A 27,445-nucleotide genomic window follows, 5' to 3' on the forward strand; every position below is an offset into this window, starting at 1 on the left:
GTAGAAAGTCTGTGACCCGCAGAAGTAACATTCAGAGAAGCAGAGGGCTTGCTAATGGGCGAAGGCCTGGGTGTTCAGGGAAGTGGATGCTCTTAGAGGCAGGAAGAATGGGAGGCCTTGAGGAGGAGAAGGTGGGGCATTGAAAAGGGGTGAAGGGAAGCAAGGAGTCCTAGAAGGTCTCTCTTACAGAAGCTCAGAAATAGCAACTAAATCACCTATTGGGGGAGGGCTCTAACACCAGCATCTGCACCTACCCTTTTTTAAACTTACAAAATACTCCAAATGTATTAGAATACTCAAAATAACATGACAGAAGCCCATGCCCACCACCCAGAGTGACACAAGTTAACATTTGCCAGTTGGCACCTTAGAGCATTGGTTTGGCTGTTCCTTTTACAGCTGTGCAGAGCCCAGTGCTGTGCAGAGAGGCTGAGGCAGAGCTAGGGGATTCCAGTTCAGGGCTTTTTTTTTTTTTTTTTTAAAGACCGTCTCAATCTGTCGCCCAGGCTGGAGTACAGTGGCGCAATCTTGGCTCACTGCAACCTCCACCTCCCGGGTTCAAGTGATTCTCCTTTCTCAGTCTCCTGAGTAGCTGGGATTATAGGCACCTGCCACCATACCTGGCTGATTTTTTTTAGAGATGGGGTTTCACCATGTTGGCCAGGCTGGTCTCGAACTCCTGACCTCACGTGATCTGCCTGCCTCAACCTCCCAAAGTGCTGGGAGTAGAGGCGTGAACCACTGCGCCCGACCCCAGTTCAGAGCATTTGACTGTGTTCCTCCTCGATGCCAGGCCTGGACTGATGCATGCTGAGGCCCCAGAGGAGAATCTGCTACTTCCAGTCGCCATCCTGCCTCCTGGGGGTGGTTTTTGCAGTAACCACAGAAGGAATAGTCTGGTTTTCTTTAAATGCGGTGTAAAATTCAAAAGATCTAAAAGAATATACAATGAAACATCTGCCTTCCACATCTGACCCCCAGCCCCCATGCACTTCCACAGGGAATTCACCTCAGCAGTTTGAGTCTTCTTCCAGAGAGATCTTGCACCTGTACAAATACATCTTTCCATTTTATTTTCAAAAACCTAAATAGCGGCCTGACATTTAAAAAAATCTTTTTTATGGAGGTAAAAATGTTAACGTACAGCTGGAATACCTTTCACACATGCACACATCGATGTCTCCCCACCAGGCTCTGGATACGGAGCTGCCAACCCCCTGTACACTCTCTCGTGGGTCTTTCTAGTCAATACCCCCACCCCAGAGCAGTTAACCACTGCTCAGCTTCCAGGACCATTCGTTAGTTTTACCTGTTTTTGAACTTAGTATAAATGGCTTTCAACCCTAAATGGCAGCGGGAGGGTATGTTCACATGGGACTGGAGGCTGGAGGACACCTTGCAGTCCCAGGGATCTGTGGTTGATGCTGGTCAGAGCCCTGGGTGCCTGGGGCTGGCCAGTGGTGCTAATGTGGGGTTTTTGTTTTTATTTTTATTTATTTTTTTGAGATAGGGTTTCACTCCAGGCTGGAGTGCAGTGGTGTCATCATAGCTCACCGCAGCCTCTACCTCCTGAGCTCAAGCGATCCTCCCAGCGCAGCCTCCAAGTAGCTGGGACTATAGGCGCATGCCACCACACCTGGCTGATTTTGTATTTTTTGTAGAGCTGAGGTTTCACCACATTGACCAGGCTTGTCTCAAACTCCTGGGCTCAAGTCATCCTCCTGCCTGGCCTCCCAAAATGCTGGGATTACTGTGCCCAGCCCAGGGGGTGCTATTTTGGAGCCTAAGTGTTGGCCCACTCTCTCAAGTCCTATGGAACCATGTGTAGGCAACCATGGTAAAGGCATGGGAATCCCAGCTCTAGTGACTGACATTGTCACAGATCACATATAAATCCGAGGAGGGTGGGTGGAACAGTTGTGGACACCATTTGACTGAGTAGAAGCCAGGGCCTAGAATAATGTGTAACGCATAGTAGGTACTCAGTCAGTACTGGGTGAGTGAGTGGATGAGTGGATGGATGTGTGGGTGGATGAGTAGATGGGTGGATGGATAGAGGGGTGGGTGGATGAAGCCAAGACAGGTGGTTAAGCAGTTTGCCGCAGTTCCAAAGCAATGGGAGTTGGGCCCCACCCGAGACCCTCACCCCAAACAGGCATCCCTCTAATTATATGGATGTTAATTATATTGACCCTGTGGAGCCAGACATCCTGCCTCTGTTACTGTCTTGCCTGCTGTCTTACAGGGTCCTACAGTGCTAGCCAGGGTGTCAACTGCATCCGTGAAGACGTGGCTGCCTACATCACCAGGAGGGATGGCGGTGTGCCTGCGGACCCCGACAACATCTACCTGACCACGGGAGCTAGTGACGGCATTTCTGTACGTGTGAGGGTGGCTCGTTGTTATCCGGTGTTTACCCACATGAAGAGCAGCCTTGCCTGTTAGGGCCCAGCATTGGAATTGGCTAGCAGGGAGTCAGGCTAGCAGGGAGGGTGGCAGCACGGGTGGCCACCCTCTGGTCCCCCTGCCCTGGCAGCCTGCAGTCTTTGCCTCTTTTAGTCTTCATGAGCCTGGATGCTACTGCAGCCTCGATTTCTGTCCGGAGTGCACGCCAGCAGGTCCAGCTGCAGAGAAGCCGGGGGACACCCGAGGGTAGCCACTGGCCTTTCTGTGGTTCTGCACGTACTGGTGTTCCTCCTGTGCCAGGTGCTGGGGAGACAATGGGAAACCAAACACATCATTTGGCCTCTGCCTACACAGGCAGAGCAGACCAGCTGATATCACAAAAATAAATGCACATCACAAGCTTTTAGTTTCTCTTCTGCAGTAGAGAAGGGCAGGGTGTTATGGGAAGGAGCAGTGGGAACTCCGACCTGGTGGAGCGGGGGCAGGAAGTCTCCAAGGAAGGCCGAGTAGACACCGACCTGAGGGACACACAGGAGTGAACTGGGAGAGGGGGTGTGCTCTGAGCTGAAGGTCACTGTGTGCAGAGGCCTAGAGCTGGCAGGAGTCTGAGTGCTGGGAACTGGAGATGCTGGGGGATGAGTGCACAGCAAGGGTCGGAGTTACCAGGCGTGGGCTGGCAAGGCAGCTGGCACCAGTACAGGGCCTTAGAGGCCATGCTGAGGATTTGGGTCATTGCGCTAAGAACAACAGGGAGCCACTGAAGGGTTTGAAGGAGAAGGAGGTGGAGCAGTTAGATTTCTGTTCCTAAGTTTTAATTTTGGCTGGGAGGGGCACAGGAGGCAAAAGGAGGTGTCTCGGGCTGGGGTCAGCTACTGATGGGGTCGGGGAGGGCTGGGGCCAGTGGTTACTTGCAGTCTGGAGTGCAGTGGAGTTACTTGCAGTGGAGTCTACAGTCCTGGGCTTGGGGGACTGGTGGAGCCTGCAGTCCTGGGCTTGGGGGACCGGTGGAGGTTTCAGTCCTGGGCTTGGGGGACTGGTAGAGCCTGCAGTCCTGGGTTTGGGGGACCGGTAGAGGTTTCAGTCCTGGGTTTGGGAGACCGGTGGAGCCTGCAGTCCTGGGCTTGGGAGACCGGTGGAGCCTGCAGTCCTGTGTTTGGGGGACTGGTGGAGCCTGCAGTCCTGGGCTTGGGGAAGTGGTGGACTACAGTCCTGGAGGGGGACTGGTGGAGCCTGCAGTCCCAGTGGGGGACTGGTGGAGCCTGCAGTCCTGTGTTTGGGGGACTGGTGGAGCCTGCAGTCCTGTGTTTGGGGGACTGATGGAGCCTGCAGTCCTGGGCTTGGGGGACTGGTGGAGTCTGCAGTCCTGGGGTGGGGGACTGGTTGCCTGCCTGTCCCTTTCTGCACACGCCTCCCAGGGCCTGGAATGGTGCTGGGTGCTGTCAACTCATCTATTCTCAGGGAGCCATGTGCTGTCTGAACCCTTCCTTTAATGGGGCTTTGTTTCCTGACCTGTAAGGCTCTTGTTTGTTGAGTGCTTTTTTCCTTTCCCAAAGCTTTTCTTACACATTAAGCTCTTATTGGAGCCCATGGGAAATGGAGGCCCGGAGACATTAAGTGGTCTACCTGCCTAGAGTCAGTTCTTGTGACATTTGGGACTCTAACATTGGAGCTCCAGCTACCAATCACATCATCTTCCATTGCCTTCTGCTGTCAAGGCCTCTCTTGAATCCCAGAAATGCCCAGTGTGGGAAGAGGTCCTGGAGGAGGGAAGGGGGCGTGTCCACAAGATTCAGCGGAAAGAATCAAGTCATTGTACTTTAAAATCTCGTGGCATTTTTGTAGCAAGGAACTGAGTCTGAAAAAGGACCTATGCCCGTGTTTAAGGTGGAGACTCTCCCTGCAGAGGGTTTTGTCTAATTAATTCAATGAATTACTGGCACATCCACCAATACCCCAAAGGAATCCCATGGCCTGGTTTCTCAGAAATCTTCAACAAGCATCCTGCTCAGCTTGGAAAACAGGTCAAAGCGCCACCTGGTGGCAGTAGATGGGTATTTTATCCCATTTTAAGAGTCCCCTGTTGGGGTGGGTGTGGGGTGGGGTCTTTCCAACCTTGGGCACTAATACTGATAACACACATTCCTGGGCCCCACCCCTGACATAGGGAATCAGGATTACAGGAGCAGGGTCAGAATAATTCTGAGACAGGGCTAGTGTGGGAACTATTTTAGAAGTATTAAAAATACAAGTATTGAGTCTTTTTAAAATATATATATTTTTAAAAGAAAAATAATATTTTTAAATTTTTAAGTAGGGAGGTGGAGGTCTCACTGTGTTGCCCAGGCTGGTCTCGAACTCTTGGCCTCAAGCGATTTGGCTGCCTCAGTCTCCCAAAGTGCTAGGATTTTAGGCGTGAGCCACCGTGCCCAGCCTAAGTACTGAGTCATTAACTACACGTTCTGCACCGTGCTGAGAACTTTAGAATGTTGTATTTTGCTTACTCCTCGCAGCTGCCCTCATTTTACAGATGAGGAAACTGAGACTCGGGGAAGTAAAGCGACTTGCACAGAGTTGGACTGGAGGCATGCAGTGGGGCCACGGGTGAAAGGCTGGGTCAGGGATGGGAAGTAGTGCTGGCTTTCTAGATGTGAATTCTCTGTTGCAGACGATCCTGAAGATCCTCGTCTCCGGGGGTGGCAAGTCACGGACAGGTGTGATGATCCCCATCCCACAATATCCCCTCTATTCAGCTGTTATCTCTGAGCTCGACGCCATCCAGGTGAATTACTACCTGGACGAGGAGAACTGCTGGGCGCTGAATGTGAATGAGCTCCGGCGGGCGGTGCAGGAGGCCAAAGACCACTGTGACCCTAAGGTGCTCTGCATAATCAACCCTGGGAACCCCACAGGTCTGCACTTTACTTCCTCGCCAGTTTCGTAGAGGGTGGGGGTGGCTGATAGACTGGCTGTCTAGAAACCAGAGTTAAATAATTGGAGGGTCTCTCTGCCCCTAGTTTCCCTTCCAGATTTGCTAACCTAAAGCCATAAAATTTGCCACAGGCCACCTCAAGAGGTGAGTAGGCCAGGTGCGGTGGCCCATGCCTGTAATCCCAGCACTTTGGGAGGCCGAGGCAGATGGATCACTTGAGGTCAGAAATTGGAGACCAGCCTGGCCAACATGGCGAAACCCTGTCTCTACTAAAAACACAAAAATTAGCAGGGCATGGTGGTGTGCGCCTGTAGTCCCAGCTGCTCAGGAGGCTGAAGCATGAGATTTGCTTGAACTCCAGAGGCAGAGGTTGCAGTGAGCTGAGATCACGCCACTGCACTCCAGCCTGGGTGACAGAGCGAGACTCTGTCTCAAAAAAAAAAAACAAAAAAACTTAGGTGTGGTGGTACATGCGGTCCCAGCTACTAGGGAAGCTGAGGTGGAAGGATCGCTTGAACCCAGGAGGCAGAGGTTGCAGTGAGCCAAGATTATGCCACTGCACTCCAGCCTGGGCAATAGAATGAGACCTTGTCTAAAAAGTGAGTAAATGCAGACATTTTCTTGGGCAGTTTGAATAATAATTATTATTTTATAGAGATTGGGTCTTACTCTGTGGCTCCAGGCCTGGCTGAAGTGCAAGTGGTATGATCATAACTCACTGCAGCCTTGAACTCCTGGAGATCTTCCTGTCTCAGCCTCCTGAGTAGCTCAGACTACAGGCAGCACCACCACGCCCAGCTAATATTTTAATTTTTTATTTTTGTAGAGACAAGGTCTTGCTGTGTGTCCCAGGCTGGTCTTAACTCCTGGCCTCAAGTGATCCTCCCAAAGCACTGGGATTATAGGCATGAGCCACTGCACCCAGCCAGGGTTGTATTGTTATTTTTAAGACTGGTTTTTTGGGTGTTTTTTTCCCCTGTTCTTCATTTGCAAAGACTTGCCTCCTTGAGATTATTTACTCACAAACTTACCATTAATCATAGGCCTCATTTTACCGTCACTCTTCCTTATTTTTCTGAACCGGATTTGAGAATGCTGGTGTGTGTGTTGGTTTTTCTTTGATACAGCATTGCTGTGTACCTTTAAGGCCTGAGAGGAAAATGTCATATTCAAAACAAAAGCAACTAAACCAAAAAAACCACTAATTTCCAGAAGTTGAAAAGCACCCCCAATTTTGCATATTTTTCTTTAAAAAAAAGTCTGCAGTCCTGCCTGTTTTGATCTTTCTGGGCCGCTGCCTTCATATGCCCCCAGTGCTATTTGGACACAGGGAACAAGGGCTCCTCTCTCCTCCTTTGTTGAGATAAATTGGGTCAGGGCCAAAATGCATTGGAGTTGGTTGTGGAATCTGTTTCTCGGGAACATCAAATGATGCTTCAGTCAGCTGAAAACACCCCTTGAATTCCTGAGTGCAGAAAATGGGTGCAGCTGGCGATACCACTGGCTTGTTTACCCCAGCTCCTGGGAGTGTGGGGGATAAAGATTCAGTAGGAAAATAACATAGAGCTGGCTTCTCAATCCTGGTTGTACATTAGAATCACAAAGGGAACTTTGAAAAATGTCAAAATTGAGGCCACACCCTAGGATCTGTGAGATATCGGTAGCCTGTGCTGCCGAGGCTGAGACCCACTGCCTCAGAAGCATGGTGCCCAAGCTGCGGGGCCCCACTTCAGACACTTGGATGTAATTGGGCCGGGGTATGGTTTGAGAGTTTGCATCTCTAACAAATTCCCAGGTGATACTGATGCCGGGCCCAGGACCACACTTGGGGTAGCAAGTTCTGCAACATCTTGGGAAAGACACTGTACCTAGTCCACATCACAGAGTCAACACATTCTTGGCCAGGTGTTTACATAAATCTTTTCACCTGAGTGAGAAGAAGTCATTGTACCAGAGAAGTCTCCTGCTCTGAGTAAAGAGGTCATTTTCTATTAATCTGATATATTGACATAAGTAATTTTTATAAAGAATAACTTTATGAGTGGGCAGGACCTGGCCTTGCTCCCGGGGTCTTCACTGTGTGAGAGTCAGTCAGCTGTGAGAAGAGGGTCTCTGGAAAATAGAAACCCACCTGTGATGACCATATGTCTTGTCTGGACCACACACTGTGACCAGGGTGGCTTAAAGGTGTCAGAGTGGACTGGGTTCTTAAACCAGGACCCTTTTGGTTTCAAGACAGAAACCCAACTTGAGACTGAAGGGATTGGAGGGTGGAACTGTGGAGTGCAGGGTTGAAGCAGTGCGCCTGAGTCAGAGTCCGTGTCACAGGAGCCTCGGTACCCTCCTCAGCTGTACCTTCCTCTGGGTTGCAGTCCTCAGGAAGAATCCATCCTTGGAGTGGCTTCAGCACTTTCAGCCATTGCCATCAGCTGAGCTACCTTACAGCAGAGCCTCTTCCAGAGTTTCACCATTCCCAAATTGGGTCACCTGCCCATTCCTGAACCAGTCAAATCCCTGGGACTCTGATTGGCAGCTCTGTGTCCCAGGCCTCCCGCTGGAGTTCCCCATAGGACAGTGGTATTAGGCCATTCTTGCATTGCTATAAAGAAATACCTGAGACTGGGTAATTTTTAAGAAAAGAGGCTTGATTGGCTCACAGTTCTGCAGACTGTACAGGAAGCATGGTGGTATCAGCTTCTGGGGATGCCTCAGGAAGCTTCCAGTCAAAGCGGAAGGTGAAGGGGGAGCACGCACATCGCATGGCAAGAGCAGGAACAAGAGAGAGAATCAGGGCGGGGCAGGGGATGCCGCAGACTTTCAGGGTCTGCCCCCTTGACCCAAACACCTCCCACTAGACCCACCTCCAACATGGGGATTACATTTCAACGTGAGATTTGGGTGGGGACAAACATCCAAACTACGTGAACAGTTGTGATCTGTCACTCAAAGGAGGATGCTCAGTCACCAGCTACAGATGTTCCCATCAGCTTTTGGGGAATTAATTTGGCCCAGCCTCGAAAGGTACTTGGGAGACCCCTCTCCAGCCTTTGGGGCCTGTATCAAAGCCATGTCTCATGTCTCCCCCAGCTGTGCCCTGGCTTCTCTAATGCCATTTATGACATTCCCTTCTCCTGCACCACTGTTCATGCACTTATCTGTTCACTGGCTCAGCGGGCATGCTCTGAGGCGCTGGAGAGAAGTAAGTTCTGCCCTTATCCTCACGCTGTGTGTAACAGCAGTATTATTTGCACACACTGGGTCTCATTTCCTTTACTGGGCTGAAGTCTTTTTAAGGCTCTGGTTCTTGCTTAGTCACTTGTGTTTCCTTTAGCATTTAGTGAACACAGCTTTTCTGGTGCTCAAATCCTGGTTTGCATTCCAACAGGATAAAGTTTGTGGCATCACAAGCATGGAAGGGCAAGACCAGGAGGAATTACAGGCAGGTTTTGCTGTCCTCAGAAACCAGCCCTTCTCTGTCTGTGAGAATAGTGGCTGGTTTCTTGTAGAAACTGGGGCCTGCCACCCTCCTGGCATCCCAGAACCCTGAGCTTTTTAAATAGGAAGGCTAGTTGGTGCTTTCTTGGCAGAAGAAAAGTTGGTCCGTTAGTAAAGGAATTGGTTCATTGCTTAGCTAGTTCAAGATAGAAATTCTAATGGAATCATGCCACAGTCTTACAAGGTACGTGTGTATGTTTTTTCCAGGCATATTTTTTATATTTTTCCATAGACCAGAATATAGGTATTATTAACAAAAAGGTAAGATACTCTATATACTGTTTTGCATATATATATGTATGTATATATATATATGTACACACACATACAATAATAGGCTGGGTACAGAGGCTCATGCCTGTAATCCCAGCACTTTGGGAAGCTGAGGTTGGTGGATGGCCTGAGCCCAGGAGTTTGAGGCTGCAGTGAGCTAGGATCATGTAACTGCACTCCAGCAAGAGTGACAGAGCAAGACACTGTAAAGAATATACATACATGCATGTATAGACACATATGTACACACACTTAGATATATATGTAATATACACAGGCATATAGTAAACAAACATAGCCCTTGTTAAGAAGTTAGCAAGCCTGATTATAGTGGTGGTTTTCCAGAGGATATTGTGAGCACATCAGATATTCCCGGTGCCACACTCAAAGCAGGTCTCAGGAAATACCGAGGGAAGGTCCCATTTCTACCTCGTTGCGTTTACTCCTTCCCTCACCTGTACCCATGGCATTTCGTGTGAACGGATGGATCACTATCTTGCTGTTTGCACTCATTTCTCTAAAATGGGGGCTGGGTGCGGTGGCTCACGCCTGTAATCTCAGCACTTTGGGAGGCCGAGGCGGGTGGATCACTTGGGGTCAGGAGTTCAAGACCAGCCTGGGTACATGGTAAAACCTCTTCTCTACAAAAAAATTAAAAAGTTAGCTGGGCATGGTGGCTTACGCCTGTAGTCCCAGCTATTCGGGAGGCTGAGGCAAGAGAATCACTTGAACCCAGGAGGCAGAGGTTGCAGTGAGCTGAGATTGTGCCACTGCACTCCAGCCTGGGTGACAGAGTGAGACTCCATCTCAAAAATTAAAGAGAAATAATAAAATGTGTTGTAAGTGTTCTCTGTTAGCGTTAAGTCCTGCAGCGTGCTCATCTTTAGTGATGCATGGTAGCAGCTGACAGGAGACACCAAAGCTGGTGCCCAGGCCCATTCACTTAGCATTTATTCTGCAGTTATTTTTTGAGCATCTGTTGAGTGCTGTCTTCCAGGGCAGACGATGAGCGGGGAGAGGCCTTGTCCCTGCCTTGTGGAGCTCATGGGTGCCTCTCTGGGGAGAAAGGAGCTAACTCTTCACCCGGTGGCCACAGCCAATGCGAGTCTCTTCACCATCTGCTGCTGGTGTGCAGTAATGGGGGGAGGGCACAAGCTGATAGATTTAACTCCTGCAGTTGTATTTTCCTGCTCTTTGTTTTATTTTTGAGACAGGGTCTTGCTCTGTCACCCTGGCTGGAGTGCAGTGGCACAGTCATAGCTCACTGCAGCCTCAAACTCCTGAGCTCAAGTGATCCTCCAGCCTCAGCCTCCCAAGTAGCTGGGACTACAGCCATAAGCCACCACACCTGGATAATTTTTATTGTAGAGTTGAGGTGTTGCTGTGTTGCCCATGCTGGTCTGGAACTCCTGGGCTCAAGCGGTCCTCCCACCCTGGCCTCCCGAAGCCGCTGGGATTACAGGCGTGAGCCATTGTAGCAGGCCTTTTCTCCCTGCTCCTTATGATGCTTCCATGCCTTTCTGTTCTGCAGCACAGACATACCACACACACACCACATACACACACACCACAGAGACGCACACCACACATAGACACATACTACAAACACTGCACACAGACACCCACACTGCACATGTGTGCACACACACACACCACCACACCTACACAAATACCACATAGACACACACCCCACCACACCTACACACACACACCAAATACACACACACCCCACCACACCTGCACACACATTACACACCATACACAGACACCCCAACACACCTACACACACACCACAGACACACTCTTACACCCCACCACACCTACACACGCAACATATACAGACACACACCCCACCACACCTACACACACACCAAATACAGACACACATACCCCACCACACCTGCACACATTACACACCACACACAGACACACCTCAACACACCTATACACACACCACACACACACTCATACCCCCACCACACCCACACACACACTACAGACTCACACACACCTCACCACACCGATACCCACACACACCACATACACACACCCCACACACAGACTCATATACCCCACCACACCTACACACACACCCCCATCACACCTACACACACACATACACAGACACACACACCCCACACCACACTACAACTACACACACACACCACACAGACACACACACACACCACACCTACACACACACACACACCCCACCATGCCAACACACCACACACAGACACATGCACATGTGAGTGTATGCGTGCACACACCCCACCACACCTACAAATACCACACCACACCTACACACAAAGCCTTCATAAAAATAAGAGCCGGGCCGGGCGTGGTGGCTCACACCTGTAATTCCAGCACTTTGGGAGGCCGAGGCGGGCGGATCACCTGAGGTTGGGAGTTCAAGACCAGCCTGATCAACATGGAGAAACCCCGTCTCTACTAAAAATACAAAATTGACCAGGCATGGTGGCGCATGCCTGTAATCCCAGCTACTCGGGAGGCTGAGGCAGGAGAATGGCATGAACTCGGGAGGCGGAGCTTGCAGTGAGCCGAGATTGTGCCACTGCACTCCAGCCTGGGTGACAGAGCGAGACTCCGTCTCAAAAAAATTAAAAAAAAAAAATAAGAGAGCCAGGTGAGAACCCCTTCTCCCTCGCATAACTGGCTGAGGAGAGTCAGACACACAGGCTGCTCTTCTGGGCGTCCCTGGAGGCCGACTACACCATCATGCATGGCAGCTGGGGAGGGGGGCCTCTGGGGGGAGGGTGTTCTATGGGTCTCAAGGGAACACAGGGCACTGAGTGATTCTGGATGGGCTTCTGACCTGGGGACAATTTAAACAGCATTACAACCGACATTTTGGTTTTCTTGGGGATTTTATAGGCCAGGTACAAAGCAGAAAGTGCATAGAAGATGTGATCCACTTTGCCTGGGAAGAGAAGCTCTTTCTCCTGGCTGATGAGGTAAGAATGTCCCCACTCGGAGGGAGTGGGCACTAGCTTTCTCTTCTGGAGGGAGGGACCCAGCCCCCATTGTTCTGCAGCCAGAGAGAACTGTCTTGGTGTTGGAGGAATGATTCTGGCCTAGGGTGAGGATATTTAGTGTTACAACTTGTGGGACTGTGACTTAATTTACCCCTTTATTGGTTTGTACTCTTGGTTGTAAATTTCAGAAATTCAGCCCAAATCACTTAAGCTCCAAAAGAAAAAGGAAAAAGAAAAAAATGCCAGTGGGGTCACAGGTACGCAGCTGGATCCAGGGGCTTGGACCTTATCTTTCAGGTCCTCTTTCCCTTTTCTACCCCTCTGTGTTGGCCTCATACACAAGCCTGTTATCTTCTCAGCCTAGAGATTCCCAGCCTAGAAAGAGGGCTTTTTGCCCTGGTGGTTGCAGCAAGTCTCAGAATTGAGCTTCATTGGTTCAGCCTGAGTCACACGCCCATTGCTGAACCAATCACTGTGATGTAGGGGTTCCAGTATGCAGATTGGCCAGGCCCAGAGCATAGGGTGGGCCCTCTGCTTTCTTCTCCCAAACCTCCAGATAGAGAACCAAGGAGGGTTATTCCTTGAGGGCCAATTGAGGGGGCTCCTACCCAACAAAGGAGGGTGGGTTCCCAGTGGCAGAAATGACTGACGCCCACTCCTCATAAAGCTGCAGTTCTGTGCCTCCCAGCGCTTCTGTATCTACTGTCTCATTTAATTCGCTTACATCTCAGGAAGGGATCTTAACCCGGTACCTGTTGCTTCTTGAACTCCAGTTCTGGAACCAAGGTCTGCTCATTCTTTTTCTGTTTTGTAAGAAAGAAACTGAGGTTCCAGCAAATCCTCTTTTTATTTCCTCTTCATTTCTGCATGGTTTCCGGCGAGCTGCAGCTTCTAGCCCGCTGCCTTCATTTCTTTGCTCCTTGTCACCCCCCCACACATGCTACACACATAAATGCAGACACACACACACGCATACACACACAGACATACACACATACATATGTACATACAGACACACACAGACACACGTACATAGACACACACACATACATACACACACAGCTTACCCATCAAATTGTTGCCTTAATAGTAGATGGGCCTGATATCTTCATTTCTAAAGGAGAGAAAGGGCAGCAGAGAGACCCATGGTTTTCCTCACAACCTGGTATACAGAACTTCCTTCTGGGTCTGGGAAGAGGAGGACGAGGAGGACAGGGCCTGGCTTGGCAATGGAGCCAGCTTGACCCTCCGACTGATCCCCAGGGCCCCAGAAAGGCTCAGTTTCTCTGATCTCCAAAATAGATGGGGAATTAACCTCAAAGGCCAGGGTGGGTGTCTGCCAGCTGTGAGTGCTGGACTCTGAGGACTGGAAAGAACCAAACGGGTATAAGTGCTGCTCTGGCAGGGAAAAGTGGGTGGAAGAACACAATGATTCCACTCGGGTGGGAGGTTAAGTGTTGCAAAGGAAACCCAACAGGGTTAGCTCTTCAAATAGGAGGTCAGAGGAAAGGGGCACTAATGCCGTCGTCACCAGTGTTGGTAAAGCAAGGAAGCACCGTGCTTTAGGAGGAGAGTCTGCTTGGGAGGATGGGGGTCTCGGCACCATCACTGGTCAGATGGGGTGGAAGGGAAGTCTGGGGATTGGGTGGGGACGAGTGTGAGAGAAATCAAGTGAGCTCCTGAGCTGTCTCAGCATCCAGCCTGAGGCCTTGCCTCCTTGCTTATTCCAGAAAGTTCCTTCAGGCACACTTGGCTCATCCCTGGAATGGCACAGGAGGCTGGGCCGGCTGGGCCTCATGGCCCACAGCACCTGTGCCTTCCCTTGCCTTGGCCACACTGGGCAGCAGCCTCTTTGAGGGCCCTTTGGTGACCGTCCCTGCCGTGCCCCCGCAGGTGTACCAGGACAACGTGTACTCTCCAGATTGCAGATTCCACTCCTTCAAGAAGGTGCTGTACGAGATGGGGCCCGAGTACTCCAGCAACGTGGAGCTCGCCTCCTTCCACTCCACCTCCAAGGGCTACATGGGCGAGTACGTGGGCCTCCCTTCCCTCTGCCACTGCTGGGCCTGCCAGATCCTCACGCTGCCGGCTCCTCTGCCCTGCCCCGTGGTCCACCCACTTGGATGGAGAGAAGGCTGCCCTTATCTGTCGCTTCTGCTGCATCTCCCCAGTGGGAGAGCCGTGGTGTGAGAACAGCCCTGGTACAGGGGCTCAAATAAGGGCGTGCTCAGAGAAGCCTGACAACGGACAAATGGAGTGGAAACAGGACTACATGGCAGCTTGCGACACCTGGTGTTTTCTCTGTCACTGTTGTTCTGAGGTTGACTGATGTCTGAGAGGTCAGGGAGGGCAGATAGAGCAGACAAACAGATGCTGTTAGGCTGACTGGCTGTGCTCTGGGTGCAGGGCTGCCTTAGGCACTGTGTGACCTCAGAGGCTAAAGGGTCAGCTGTAATCCTGTGTCCGTTCATTCAGCTAATGTTTACTGAGCACTTACGATGAGTCCGGCACTGATCTCAGCACCGCGGATGCCGCAGCGAACACCCTCCTGCCGGCACAAAGTGTGGGTTCTAGTGAGGGGGGAGAGCTGCAGGCAAATGAGTAAATCGTGCGTCCCACGGAGAACAGTCATTAGGAGAGAGGTAGGGGTGGGGTCGAAGGCTGAAGTGGTGCAGCCTCACTGAGGAGTTGGCTTCTGAGTTAAACCCCGAAGGAGTGTGGTGGGGAACTGTGCAGATATCTGGGGGAAGAGCATTGCAGGCAGCGGGAGCAGCCTGGGCAAAGACCCGGTGGTAGCAGCACACCTGCTGTGCTGGCGGAACACACCTGCCATGTTGGCGGAACAGCCAGGAGCTGGAAAGGAGAGGGTACGGGGGCAGTGGCAGGAGTGGAGACCTGAGAATTATAGGAGGCCAGGTCACCTGGTCCACTTTGCTGATTGTATTTTTCACTTGTGTTCAGCATGAGATAGGAGCTGTTGGAGGGGGTGTGGCCTTGCTTAGCTGGTGTGTTGCTCCTTCTGGCTGCTGTGTGATGGGGGATGGGGACAGAGGCCAGGAGGCTGTTACAGTCTCACAGGTGAGAGATCGTGCACCAGACAGAGATGGGGAGAGGATCCTGGATGTATTTGAAGGTGGAGTTGATAGGAATTGTGGGTGGAAAAGACAGGTGTGGGAGAGAAGAGTCAAAGATGAATCCTGGCCAGGTGCAGTGGCTCACGCCTGTGATCCAAGAACTTTGGGAGGCCGAGGTGGGAGGATCACTCGAGGCCAGGAGTTTGAGATCAGCCTGGATAATATAGCAAGACCCCTTCTCTACAAAAAAATGTTTTAAAACTCAGCCAGGTTTGGTGGTGCACGCTTCCAGCTACTCAGGAGGCTGAGATGGGAGGATCGCTTAAGCCCAGGAGTTCCAGGCTGCGGTGAGCTGATGACGCCACTGCATGATGAATCCTTAGTTGTTTGTTCAAACAACAGGAAGGATGGTGTTGCAGTCAACAGATGAGGAAGGCTGAGGGTGAAGCAGGTTTAAGGGGAAAGAGCAGGAGTTTGGTTTTGGACCTGTTAAACTGAAACATGCCAGCTTGGCGTCCAGGTGGAGAGAGATGTGTAAGTCTCCAGGCAGGCTGACCTCTGGTGGGTGGTTTAAGTTTGGGAGATGTCCGGGTGTGAATTGTAAGATTGTTGGAGCTCTAAGCCTGGACACATCTCATACTTACATGGAGTGAGGCCTGGGCCTGGGCCCCCACTGCTGGGAGGTTAGGGGAAAGAGGAGGAAGCCACAGAGACTGAGGAGAGACCAGTGGGTTTGCAGCAAAGGGCATGTGTTCCCAACGTGGTGGGGTCCTATTCTGTGCCAGGTGTCGGCATGGGGAGGGCTCTTGGTTGTTAGGCTGGAACAGTGTAAGCGTGAAGCTCAAAGGAATACTTCCGCCAGGTCAAGGGAGCAGTCCCCTTGGGATGGCTGCCAAACTGTTCTTGGGCTTCTTTGATCTGGGCGCAGGCTAACAGGCTGGTCTTTCTGGTCTACCCTGTAGCAGTTCTGGCTCCTTGCTTGACTTCCTTTTGCTCTGTAGCTCCTCCTTTCCTAAACAAATCTGTTCTCGGTGAACTCAGTTTTCAAACTCAAGCATGTTTACCACACACTTATCCATTGCCCCATCTCAGTTATTGATTACACTACCAGTCAGTGCCCTGATGTTGGGATCCTGAGTCGTGCCCGGTGTTCTCAGATCTGGATGAATTAGGGTCTGACTGCTTTACTCATTTTGATTCTCTGCTCATCAGCAAAGGATTAAGCAGAAAGTTCTTTCTTTCCATTTTTGTTACCGGACACTTTTCTGAGATGTTAGAATTTATCTTCCCACCTTGAAACGTCCAGTCCAGGGATCAGATGGGAATCTTTGTCAGTTCCGTTCAGCAGTGTGATCCCAAAAGCATGGTTTTTTTGACTTTTGTTTTGTTTTTTTGAGATGTAATCTCGCTCTGGAGCCCAGGCTGGAGTGCAGTGGCGCGATCTTAGTTCACTGCAACCTCTGCCTCCCGGTCTTGGTTCAAGCAGTTCTCCTGCCTCAGCCTCCCAAGTAGCTAGGATTACAGGCATGCACCACCATGCCAAGCTAATTTTTGTGTTTTTAGTAGAGACGGGTTTCACCATGTTGGCCAGGCTAGTCTTGAACTCCTGACCTCAAGTGATCCGTCCACCTCGGCCTCCCAAAGTGCTGTGATTACAGGACTGAGCCACTTCACCCGGCTCCCCCAAAAGCATGTTACTAAGCATCTCATTGTGTCAGGTGCTCTGAGGCTGGGGGTGGGGGATGCATGGAGGAAGGTGACCAGGTTCCTGCCTCCAGGCACCTGCGTTCCTGTGGTCGTTAGTGTGAACGTTTGCAGCCACACACCAGAGAAGGAGATGTATGTTGCTGATTTGGTCTGGAAAGATTTTTTTAAAAAACTCATCATGTGTCCTCAGCTTATTTTCATATGATTTGATTTATAATTTGGCTATAAATTACAGAACTTGGCACGGTGACTCACGCCTGTAATCCCAGCACTTTGGGAAGCTGAGGTGGGAGGATCGCTTGAGGCCAGGAGTTCAAGACCAGACTGGGCAACATAGCAAAACCCTATCTCTACATACATAAAAAGTAAAAAAATTAGCCAGGTGTGGTGGCACACACCTAAAGGTCCACCTACACACAGGTGTGGCACACACCTACAGTCCCAGCTATTTGTGAGGCCGAGGTGGGACTATTGCTTGAGCCTAGGTGGTTGAGGCTGCAGTGAGCTATGATCATGCCACTGCACTCCAGCCTGGGTGACAGAAAAAGATCCTGTCTCTTAGAAAAAAATAGGAATTTGTACACAATCATCACTGTTGTTCACCTTCCATTGGCAAGAACTCAGCCACACCTGGCCATTTGGTGTTGGGTGTGGGAATGCTTTCGATTCTGGCTGTCCAAATGGCACTTTGTTGAGGTCTTTCTATAACTGGTGGTCCTCTCCCTCTCTTTGGCCCTCCAGGTGTGGTTACAGAGGAGGCTACATGGAGGTGATCAACCTGCACCCTGAGATCAAGGGCCAGCTGGTGAAGCTGCTGTCGGTGCGCCTGTGCCCCCCAGTGTCTGGGCAGGCCGCCATGGACATTGTCGTGAACCCCCCGGTGGCAGGAGAGGAGTCCTTTGAGCAATTCAGCCGAGTGAGTCCACTGTGATGCGTCTGCACCCCTGTGGCCGGGGTCACGAGAGTTCCTGCTGGGCCAGTGGCCAGCCTGTCTCCAGATGGCCAGACAGCAGCCTCCTGAGGGTGTGGCCTGCAGGTGCACTCATGGCTCTTCAGAGCCTGAACCACCCCTATGAGTTGAAGTCTGGAAGTGCAGCTGGGCATTGTTTGGAAGTAGGAGGACTGTGAGTGTGTGTGGGCAGGTGAACCCTTCCTCTTCCTCATGGCGAGTGTCGAAGAGGGAAGGGAGCTGTGTCCCGATAACACACTGGGGGGACTCATGAAACTGAAAAGAAGACGAGGAGGTGGAAGGGCGCAGCATCGATCCCAGGCCCCCACCTGCCTCTGCCAACCTGTGTCCTCACAGCTTGACAGGGTCCTCCAGCTCTGACAGCTTTGACCAGTTCAAACAAAGGAATTTATGGGTCAAGTAACCTAGAAGTCAGCTCCCAACTGGTCCAGGCTCACTTCTTTTTTTAAAAATTGTGGTAAAATACACATAAAGTCGACCTTTTTAACCTTTATAAAGTGCTCGGTTTTCTGGCATTCAGGACATTCACACTGTTGTGCGGCCATCACTGCCATCCATCTCCAGAGCCGTTCCATGATCCCACACTGAGCTCTACCTGTTACCCACTAACACCCTACCCTGCCCTCCCCTTAGCCCCAGCAGCCACCCTTCTACCCCCTTCTCTCTGCACTCACCTCCTCGAGGTTCCTTATATAAATGGAGTTATGTTGGCCGGGCGTAGTGGCTCATGCCTGTAATCCCAGCACTTTGGGAGGTTGTGGCAGGCGGATCACCTGAGGTCAGGAGTTTGAGACCAGCCCGGCCAACATGGTCAAACCTCATCTCTACTAAAAACACAAAAATCAGCCGGGATGATACATGCCTGTTATCCCAACTACTCGGGAGGCTGAGGCAGGAGAATCACTTGAACCCGGGAGGCGGAGGTTGCAGTGGGCTGAGATTGCGCCATGGCACTCCAGCCTTGGTGACAGAGCAAGACTCCATTTAAAAACAAAAAAAGCAGAGTCATGTCTTACTTGTCTTTTTGTGACTGGCTTATTTTCCTTATCATGATGTCCTCCAGGTCCATCTGTGTTGTGGCCCGTGTTGTGATTCCAGGCTGAACCATGCTCCCCACGTGGACAGGCCACATAGTGCTTATGCCTCCATCTTCAGCCCACACCTTCCACGCCACTTGGCCGGCGGCACCTGTGGAAGCCCTGGACGGTGACTGTGCTCCAGCCGTGGACATACGCCCAGCTCAGGCCCAGTCACTGACCTTGACTTGCTCTGCCTGGGTCCTGTGCTGCATGCACACCACACAGACAGAGGGTGGGGCGCGCTGGTCCCCCCAGATGCACTGGTGGGGCCCATCTGCAGAAGAATGGGCATGTGTCCTAGAAGCATGTTCTGAGGAATTCCGTCCAGAGCCAAGTCCATACAGACTGACAGGCAACAACTGGTTTTTCTCATTTTCTGGAAAGACATCCTGGTACGAGAATAGAACTCATGACACAGGCTGCTGGGCTCTACCCTTTGGCCTAGAACTCCCTGGTGTCTGTGTGCCCCACACCCCAGGGCACGTGGCAGCCTCCCAGGGTGAGCGCTGTGGAAGAATTTGTGCCGGGAGATGTGTTCCACCCACCTCCCTGTTTTGCTGTGCTCAGGCTCACACAAGCTCTTCTTTGGTCAGTCTGTCTGATACCCCAGTGTCGAAGGAACAGACCACCCCACCCACTCCGTCTGTATGGTGTGCATGGGGCATGTGACCCAGGCAGAGCAAATCCGAGTCAACGCCTGGGTCAGAGGGGACATGTGTTCAAAGCTGGAGCAAAGTCATCATCTGGGATTTCCGCAAGTGCTGCAGGAAAGATCAGTGGCTGGAGTGAATCTTTATCCAGAGATACTGACTGCTGTGCTGTTTCCATCTCTCATCAGGAGAAGGAGTCAGTCCTGGGTAATCTGGCCAGAAAAGCAAAGCTGACGGAAGACCTGTTTAACCAAGTCCCAGGAATTCACTGCAACCCCTTGCAGGGGGCCATGTACGCCTTCCCTCGGATCTTCATTCCTGCCAAAGCTGTGGAGGCTGCTCAGGTCTCGGGCATGGGCTGGGCTGGCTCTCTCTTACCAGGTTCACCTGAGATGTTGGGTTGGGGGCCCCTGCTTATCTTGGGGAGCAGAAGTGCTGGCCCTGGAGGCTCGGAACTGTATGCACCTCTCAGCCAGAGGGTGTTGACCGTGTAAAGATGACAGGTTCTTGGAGGCCCAGCCGTGTGCTGTGTTGATGGGCAAACATGAGGTGGGCCCCAGGGGAAAGGAGCTGATCTGGACTCTGTGAATGCTGCTGCTCCCAAGGGCGGTGCCCGGGTGAGATGCCTGCAGGGGAAGCAGCAGGAGCTACCACCTCCACCCAGCCACTGCATTCTGGAGCAGCGCTTCCCAAACTTCAGTGTGTGCACCGATCACCTAGGGCCTTTTTTTTTCTCCTTTTTGTGGAGAACGGGTCTCGCTAGATTGCCCAGGCAGGTCTCAAACTCCTGGGCTCAAGCCATCCTCCTGCCTCTGCCTCCCTAAGAGCTGGGATTACAGGCTTGAGCCACTGTGCCTGGCTTGTTTGTTTTGTTTTAATTACATTTTTATAGAGAGAGATGGGGTCTTTGTTTCCCGGGCTGGTTGCAAACTCCTGGGCCTCAAGGGAACCTCCCATTTCAGCCTCCCAAAGTGCTGGAATTGCAGGCGTGAGCCACTGCCTGGCTTGTTTTTTTGTTTTTTTTTTTTTTTTCTGAGACGGAGTCTTGCTCTGTCGCCCAGGCTGGAGTGCAGTGGTGCGATCGTGGCTCACTGCAAGCTCGGCCTCCCGGGTTCGCTCCATTCTCCTGCCTCAGCCTCCCAAGTAGCTGGGACTACAGGCGCCTGCCATAACACCCGGATAATTTTTTGTATTTTTAGTAGAGACGGGGTTTCACCGTGTTAGCCAGGATGGTGTCGATCTCCTGACCTCGTGATCTGCCCACCTCGGCCTCCTGAGTACCTTGTTAAACACCCAAGTCTAGGCCCCATCCTAGACCTACAGAATCAGAATTCCTAGTGTTAGGCTGGGTGCAGTGGCTCACACCTGTGGTCTCAGCACTTTGGGAGGCTGAAGTGGGAGGATCATTTGAGCCCAGGAGTTCGAGACCAGCCTAGGCAACATAGTGAAACCCTCTCTACAAAAAATTTAAAACTTAGCTGGGTGGTGCATGCCTGTGGTCCCAGCTCCTTGGGATGCTGAGGTGGGAGGATCGCCTGAGCCTGGGAGGTTGCGGCTACAGTGAACTGTGATCATGCTGCTGCACTCCAGCCTGGGCGAGAGCAAGATCTCTTCTCTTAAATAAATTAAAAAAAAAAAAGAATCCCTGGGCCAGGTGTGGTGGCTCATGCCTGTAATCACCTTTGGGAGCCCAAGGTAGGTGGATCACCTGAGATCAGGAGTTTAAGACCAGCTTGGCCAACACGGTGAAACCCCCATCTCTAAAAATATAAAAAAAAATTAGCTGGGCATGGTGGCCCGCAGTGTAATCCCAGCTACTCTGGAGGCTGAGGCAGGGAGAATCGCTTAAACCCGGGAGCTGGAGGTTGTACTGAGCCGAGATCACGCCATTGCACTCCATCCTGGGTGACAGAGACTGTCTCAAAAAAAAAAAAAAAAAAAAAATCCCTGGTGTAGTCCGAGCGTGGTGGCTCATGCCTGTAATCCCAGCATTTTGGGAAGCTGAGGCAGGCAGATCCCTTGAGGTCAGGAGTTCGAGACCAGCCTGGCCAACATGGTGAAACCCCATCTCTACTAAAAATACAAAAATTAGCCAGGTGTGGTGGCACGTGCCTGTAATTCCAGTTACTCAGGAGGCTGAGGCAGGAGAATGCTTGAACCCAGGAGGCGGAAGTAGTGGTGAGCCGAGATCATACCACTGCACTCCAGCCTGGGTGACAGAGGGAGACTCTGTTGCAAAAAAAAAAAAAAAAAAGAATCCCTGATGATAGAACCTGAGAATCTGTAGTTAAGAGGCTCCCCAGGTGGTCATGCAAACCAGTGTGTGGGAAGCAGTGTTGAGAGTGCCTCAGAGAAGCTCGTTCCATGAAAATTGTGTGCAGACCCCAGGGCCCCATTTTCAGAGGATTATGCAGCTTGACCTGCAGGAAGCCACTGCTGATGCCTGTTGAGTGGCTGCCTGGGGATGGGCACTGCCCGATGACGGGCAGGAGCACCACTATCTACACCTGGCTGTCCTGCAGTAGTTTTCAGGTGTCTGTGCCCGGCACCAGCCACCTGCAGTATCCCAGCGTCTGGCCCTGGTCCTCTAGGAGCGGAAGGGGAGAAGGGCACTGCCGTGGGAGAGAGACCTGCCATTTAGATTACATTTGGCTTTGAGGGTTGAATGGTGTGTTTGCAAAGCCAGGAATGATCATGAGCTCTGTCTGCTCCCATAGGCCCATCAAATGGCTCCAGACATGTTCTACTGCATGAAGCTCCTGGAGGAGACTGGCATCTGTGTCGTGCCCGGCAGTGGTTTTGGGCAGAGGGAAGGCACTTACCACTTCAGGTATGACTTCCTCTCCGCACTAGGGGCTGGTCCGGGTCTTGTCCAGGGAAATGTGGACTTCTTGACATGGAGCAGAGGACTACTTCGAAGAGAGAGGTGCGGAGACCCTGTCCTCCCTCGAGTCACCCCTACTCTGTCCTGCTGCAGAGCCAAGCTCAGACCCTGCCCAGGGATTAAGAAAATCTGGGTGGTTGTCTGCTCAGGGTTATATTCCCTGAAGGGTCTTCCTTGACTATTCTGTCTCTCCCCTCCGCCATCTGTCCCATCGCTGTCTGAAATGTTCCTAGTAGGGTGTTTTCTTATTTCGCTGTCCGTTTTCAACTCTGCGATGGCAGCACACAGCTGCCAGTGCCTGGAGTGGTGCTGGCATGTGCTTAGTAGCTCCTGGCAGCACCCTGGGCCATGGCGCTGCCTGTGATCCCGGAGCCTGCCGAGGAACTGCAGTGGAATTTGCTCCACTCACGCCCAGGGCATACCCCGTTCTGGCCCTGCATGGATGGGAATGCCGGTGCCCAGAGCTGAGCTGGCTGGAGCAGAGGTTTTCCACTGAGGCCAGTTCTCTTCAGGACAACATCTTCCCCGCACATGTTGTTGCTCTCAGAAGTCTCCTGCGGCAGATGCTAAAAAAAAGAAATGGCATGAGCTGTTAGCACCCGGAGCCAAGTCTTGACTTAGGCAAGGTCGTGGGTCGTGTCCCTTGATGGACAAACCTTGTCCGGTTGGCCTTCCCACCCCTGGTCAGGCTCATCTCAGTGGTTGATGGCTTGATGAGAAAGTGATTTAAGCAAGAGGGCTGCCGGGAAGGCCAGGGAGCATTTTGGTGCACCAGAGGGAGGTGTTAGTTACTGTGGCAACTTGGAAATTCCTTTGGAGCAGAGTTGTGACTGGAGGGTGTCTCACTGTCAGACTGACTAGAGATAAAAAAGGCCCCTCAGGTAGGAGTGAAATCTCTCTCTGAAACTCTAGGAAAGCCCGAGTCATACTCTAGAGAAAGTTCTGATCAGTGGTCAAAATGTTCCAGAGGGCTGAGTGCAGTGGCTCACACGCTTTGGGAGGCCAAATACAGGATGGCTTGAGTCCAGGAGTTTAAGACCAGCCTGGGCAACATAGCAAGACCCTGTCTCTACAAAAAATTGTTTAAAAACTAGCCAGGGATGTTGGCGCATGCCCGTAATCCTAGCTACTCGGGAGGCTGAGATGGGAGGATCGCCTGAGCCCAAGAGTTTGAGGCTGCAGTGAGCTATGATCACTGTACTGCATTCAAGCTGGGGCGGCAGAGTGAGACCCTGTCTCCAAAAAAAAAAAAATGTGGCCAGGTGCAGTGGCTCATGCCTGTAATCCCAGCACTTTGGTAGGCCAAGGTGAGCAGATCATGAGGTCAGGAGTTCGAGACCAGCCTGGTCAACATGGTGAATCCCCGTCTCTTCTAAAAATACAAAAATTAGCTGGGCGTGGTGGCAGGCATCTGTAATCCCAGCTACTCGGGAGGCTGAGGCAGGACAATTGTTTGAACCTGGGAGGTGGAGGTTGCAGTGATCGCGCAATTGCACTCCAGCCTGGGCAACAAGAGCAAAATTCCATCTCAAAAAAAAAAAAGTGATGCAGGCCTTCTGCAGTAATGGGTGGATATGTCTTAGCCTAAATGCTGCTCCAGTTTATTGCTTTTGTTCACGTGTATTACTTGGGTGAAAAAACCAACATGTGAATGAAGGGGAAAGTGGACCAAGTGCTGGGCGCTGTCCGGGCTGGAGCTGTCGAAGCAGACCAGGCAGACCTCCCTCTTCCATTCCTAGAAGCAGTTTAGCCGCTGGATTCGTTCCTCTCCCATCTTGCAGAGCAGCCAGGCTGACACTGTTATCTCTCCTGCCAGGATGACTATCCTCCCTCCAGTGGAGAAGCTGAAAACGGTGCTGCAGAAGGTGAAAGACTTCCACATCAACTTCCTGGAGAAGTACGCGTGAGGACGCCTGAGCCCCAGCGGGAGACTTGTCCTCGGCTCTTCCTCCCAATGCCCGCCAGGCTGAACTCGCCTCCCCCGTGACTCTGCCTCGGGCCTCGCAGAGGCCGCTGGTCACTTCGTCATCATTTTGCCCCCGGAGACGTCTTTCTTTGTGCCTTGATGTTGAGAGCGCCTCTCTTTTGAGCAAACAAGCATTCTATATGCAACCAGAGTAGAGGGGACCTGCTCAGCAGGTGTGACCAGGGTTCTCTGAATCTGTTATTGTTTTTGCTTCTGGAAAGTTCGTTTGGGGTTTACAACAACTAGGATGTGTTGGGTGAGATGTTTCAGATCTGGAGAAATGAGCAGGTGTCGGGAAATGTGTGACTTAACCGTGGTGAGGGCTGGAAATCCAAACTCACCACCATGATCTGTGAAATAAAGCCCTTAGCGGTGTGAAGCATCCGGTCCTTTGAACAGAAGGGCCTGGAAGGCCCCTGGGGCTGAGAAAGGGTCCGTCCGGTGGCCTGGAGGCAGGCGCGGGGAGCGCGCAGTAGCGCGTGGACTGGGCAGGATGTTGCACTAGCTTGGGGTAGATGCTGGGGGCTGCGGCCACGGTCAGAGGGCCCCACGGTGAGGCGTGGGTGCGAGCCAGGCTGCAGGAGGAACTGGGCCTCCGCTTCCCAGCAACGCAGCCAGGCCTGAGAATTCTGTGCGCCCGGCGGGCTTTGGGAATGAGGGGTTCCCTTGAACATGCGTAGGCTGGAACCCCGTCTGAGAGGTCTCCCTGAATTTCAGTGACACATGGTGCAGCCCAGCAGTGTCCCACTTCCGTGGAGAGTGCTGCTGGAATGGTGTGGACCCCATCCCGCGGGTGACCGGTGCCTGTTCTCCCCGGGGCCTGACCGAGCCTGTGAGCACACCGCCCCCTGCTGGCGACATCGGGGAAACGAGGGCTGAAAATATCCTCCCCACAAGGGCAATCCCCGGGACCTGCCGAGCAGCCAAGGCCCTGTCCTTTCTTGAATGGTGGCGAGCTGAATCTGGTCGGTTTCCTAGCTTTTAGGTGGTAAAAGTGCCTGGCAGCTTGGCTGCTGTGGAGGAGTCAGTGAGTCGTGGTTGGAGGTTCATTGCCGTGCTTTCAGGCAGAGTGTTTTGCCTTCATGTTAGCTTCCGGCTCCCCTCCCAGGCTGCAGACTCTGACCTGTGGCATCAGGCTTCTCCCAGGACAGGAGGGTGCCATCCCGCAGCATGCGGCTTCTCTGCCATTAGCAGCCCTGGGCGGGCCGACCACACTCGAGGCTGCGGTGCTACGGGCTTAGCCCTCGCCTCCCTCACTGGGAGCTTCCCCATCCTCCCTGCCTTCCCCAGTGGGAAGTTAGGGAAGCTCAGGAGCCTGGGACCCCGCATGTCCCAAAATGGGATTGGAGAAGCTGGAGAGAAAGCAGAAGAGGCCGAGGAGTGAGGCAGCAGCCTCTATGCTGTGATTTCCACACCGGGTCCGTGCAGAGGAAACAGAAACTCCCAACTGTCCTTACCCACCGACATCACAGCCCCTATGAAGAAAGTAGCCACAATCTCAAATAACAAAAGGGAATGTTCTAAAACTTTTCCTTCCTTAAAAAATGGAGAAAATTGCACTTGTGCTTGCTGTGTGGTATATAAACCAGGATTAGTCCCAGAGTCGTGAGGTTTCTGGTGAAAAGGTTAAATCGTAGAAGCTAGTATATTTTTTATATTTTTGTAACAATTGCTTTTTTCATGGGGGAGGTGGGGTTAGTATTTATAGTCCTAACAAGTCCAGTAATTTTTAATAAATCTTCAGATTATAAACAGCCCCTAAAAACTTTACAACGTTTACACAGTTTTTTAAAAAGAGACTGTATACACTTGATTTGCTTTCAAAATAAATAAGGTCAGCTAGTCTAGGAGGTTAACGTCGGGTAGGAATGCTGATCATGATAGGTTTGGTTTTCTACAGATTCTGTTCCGGTGCCTTTCCTGTCCAGGCACCACCTGAGAAAGTTGTCATTTGAGGTCGCACTTGGAAGTTACATCTATGAAGTTTCTGTCATTCGTCCAGATCTGTGTGTGTAGCATGTGCTGAGGAAGCACGTGCTGGGCTGTGCCTCAGACAGTGCATCACCGGGCACCCAGAGGCTTGCCTGGCTATTCCTGTTCTGGTGTGTGTGGAGTGTTGGGGAGGAACAGATGCAGATCAACCTGTGGCTGTTTTCCCATCTAGGTTCTCACAGGTATCTCCTGACAGAGGTACTTAACAATGGCTCTGCTGGAAATTTCTATAAATAAAATGTCCAAAATGGTGACTGCGTTTAACTTTCATTGTAGTTTGAATGTAAACATTGAGGACATTACTAACTTTACACCTTCACTCTTTGTAATTTATGTTCCCAGCACAATAATGGGCATTTCCCCCAAACATGACAGAACTCCAGGCACAGCTTCTCAGCTTCCATGTTCTTTTTTTTTTTTTTTTTTGGAGACCGAGTCTTACTCTGTCACCCAGGGCTCAGGCTGGAGTGCAGTGGCACGATCCCGGCTCACTGCAACCTCTCCCTCCCAGGTTCAGGCGATTCTCCTGCCTCAGCCTCCCAAGTAGCTGGGATTACAGGCGCGTGCCACCACACCCAGCTAATTTTATATATTTAGTAGAGACGTGGTTTCACCATGTTAGCCAGGCTGATCTCGAACTCTCAACCTCCGGTGATCCGCCTGCTTCAGCCTCCCAAAGTGCTGGGATTACAGGCGTGAGCCACATCGCCCGGCCTCCATGTCATCTTAGGGCTTGATCCTAAGACCCCTGCGCTGCTTTTTTGTTCACTTATGGTGGAGAAACTTCATGGATTCTTTGAAATAGAATGTGATTAAAATGAACACAGACTGTGGTTCCCTGGTGGAAGAGAAATAAGAACAAACAGCCTCTTCCCCGGGGCTGGGGAGGGTGGGCGAGGGAGCACTGGAGGCCCGTGGGCAAAGGGGGAATTGTCTATAAGAGGGAGTTCGTTCATTTCCCATATCGACGTTTGATTTTGATGTGTGATTTTGGAATTCAGGACTTTTTCTCAAAACTCAAATT

At 51.6% G+C, this 27,445-nt stretch overlaps 1 protein-coding gene across 3 annotated transcripts in view; it reads left to right on the forward strand.

Moving 5' to 3' along the window:
* GPT2 (glutamic--pyruvic transaminase 2) overlaps nucleotides 1–26,675 on the forward strand; it is a 47,338-nt gene extending 20,663 nt beyond the window's left edge. For all 3 annotated transcript variants that reach the window (XM_054668359.2, XM_003952841.5, XM_054668360.2), the window contains 8 exons: nucleotides 2,246–2,379; nucleotides 5,072–5,315; nucleotides 11,999–12,078; nucleotides 13,993–14,129; nucleotides 17,622–17,796; nucleotides 19,768–19,923; nucleotides 22,297–22,409; nucleotides 24,280–26,675. In XM_054668359.2, the coding sequence (XP_054524334.1) occupies nucleotides 2,246–2,379; nucleotides 5,072–5,315; nucleotides 11,999–12,078; nucleotides 13,993–14,129; nucleotides 17,622–17,796; nucleotides 19,768–19,923; nucleotides 22,297–22,409; nucleotides 24,280–24,370 (1,130 nt within the window). In that variant the 3' untranslated portion in view covers nucleotides 24,371–26,675. The remainder of the gene's footprint in view (nucleotides 1–2,245; nucleotides 2,380–5,071; nucleotides 5,316–11,998; nucleotides 12,079–13,992; nucleotides 14,130–17,621; nucleotides 17,797–19,767; nucleotides 19,924–22,296; nucleotides 22,410–24,279) is intronic.
* Nucleotides 26,676–27,445: the final 770 nt, after the last annotated feature.

Source organism: Pan troglodytes, chromosome 18, assembly GCF_028858775.2.
Source record: "Pan troglodytes isolate AG18354 chromosome 18, NHGRI_mPanTro3-v2.0_pri, whole genome shotgun sequence".
Classification (NCBI taxonomy): Eukaryota; Metazoa; Chordata; class Mammalia; order Primates; family Hominidae; genus Pan; species Pan troglodytes.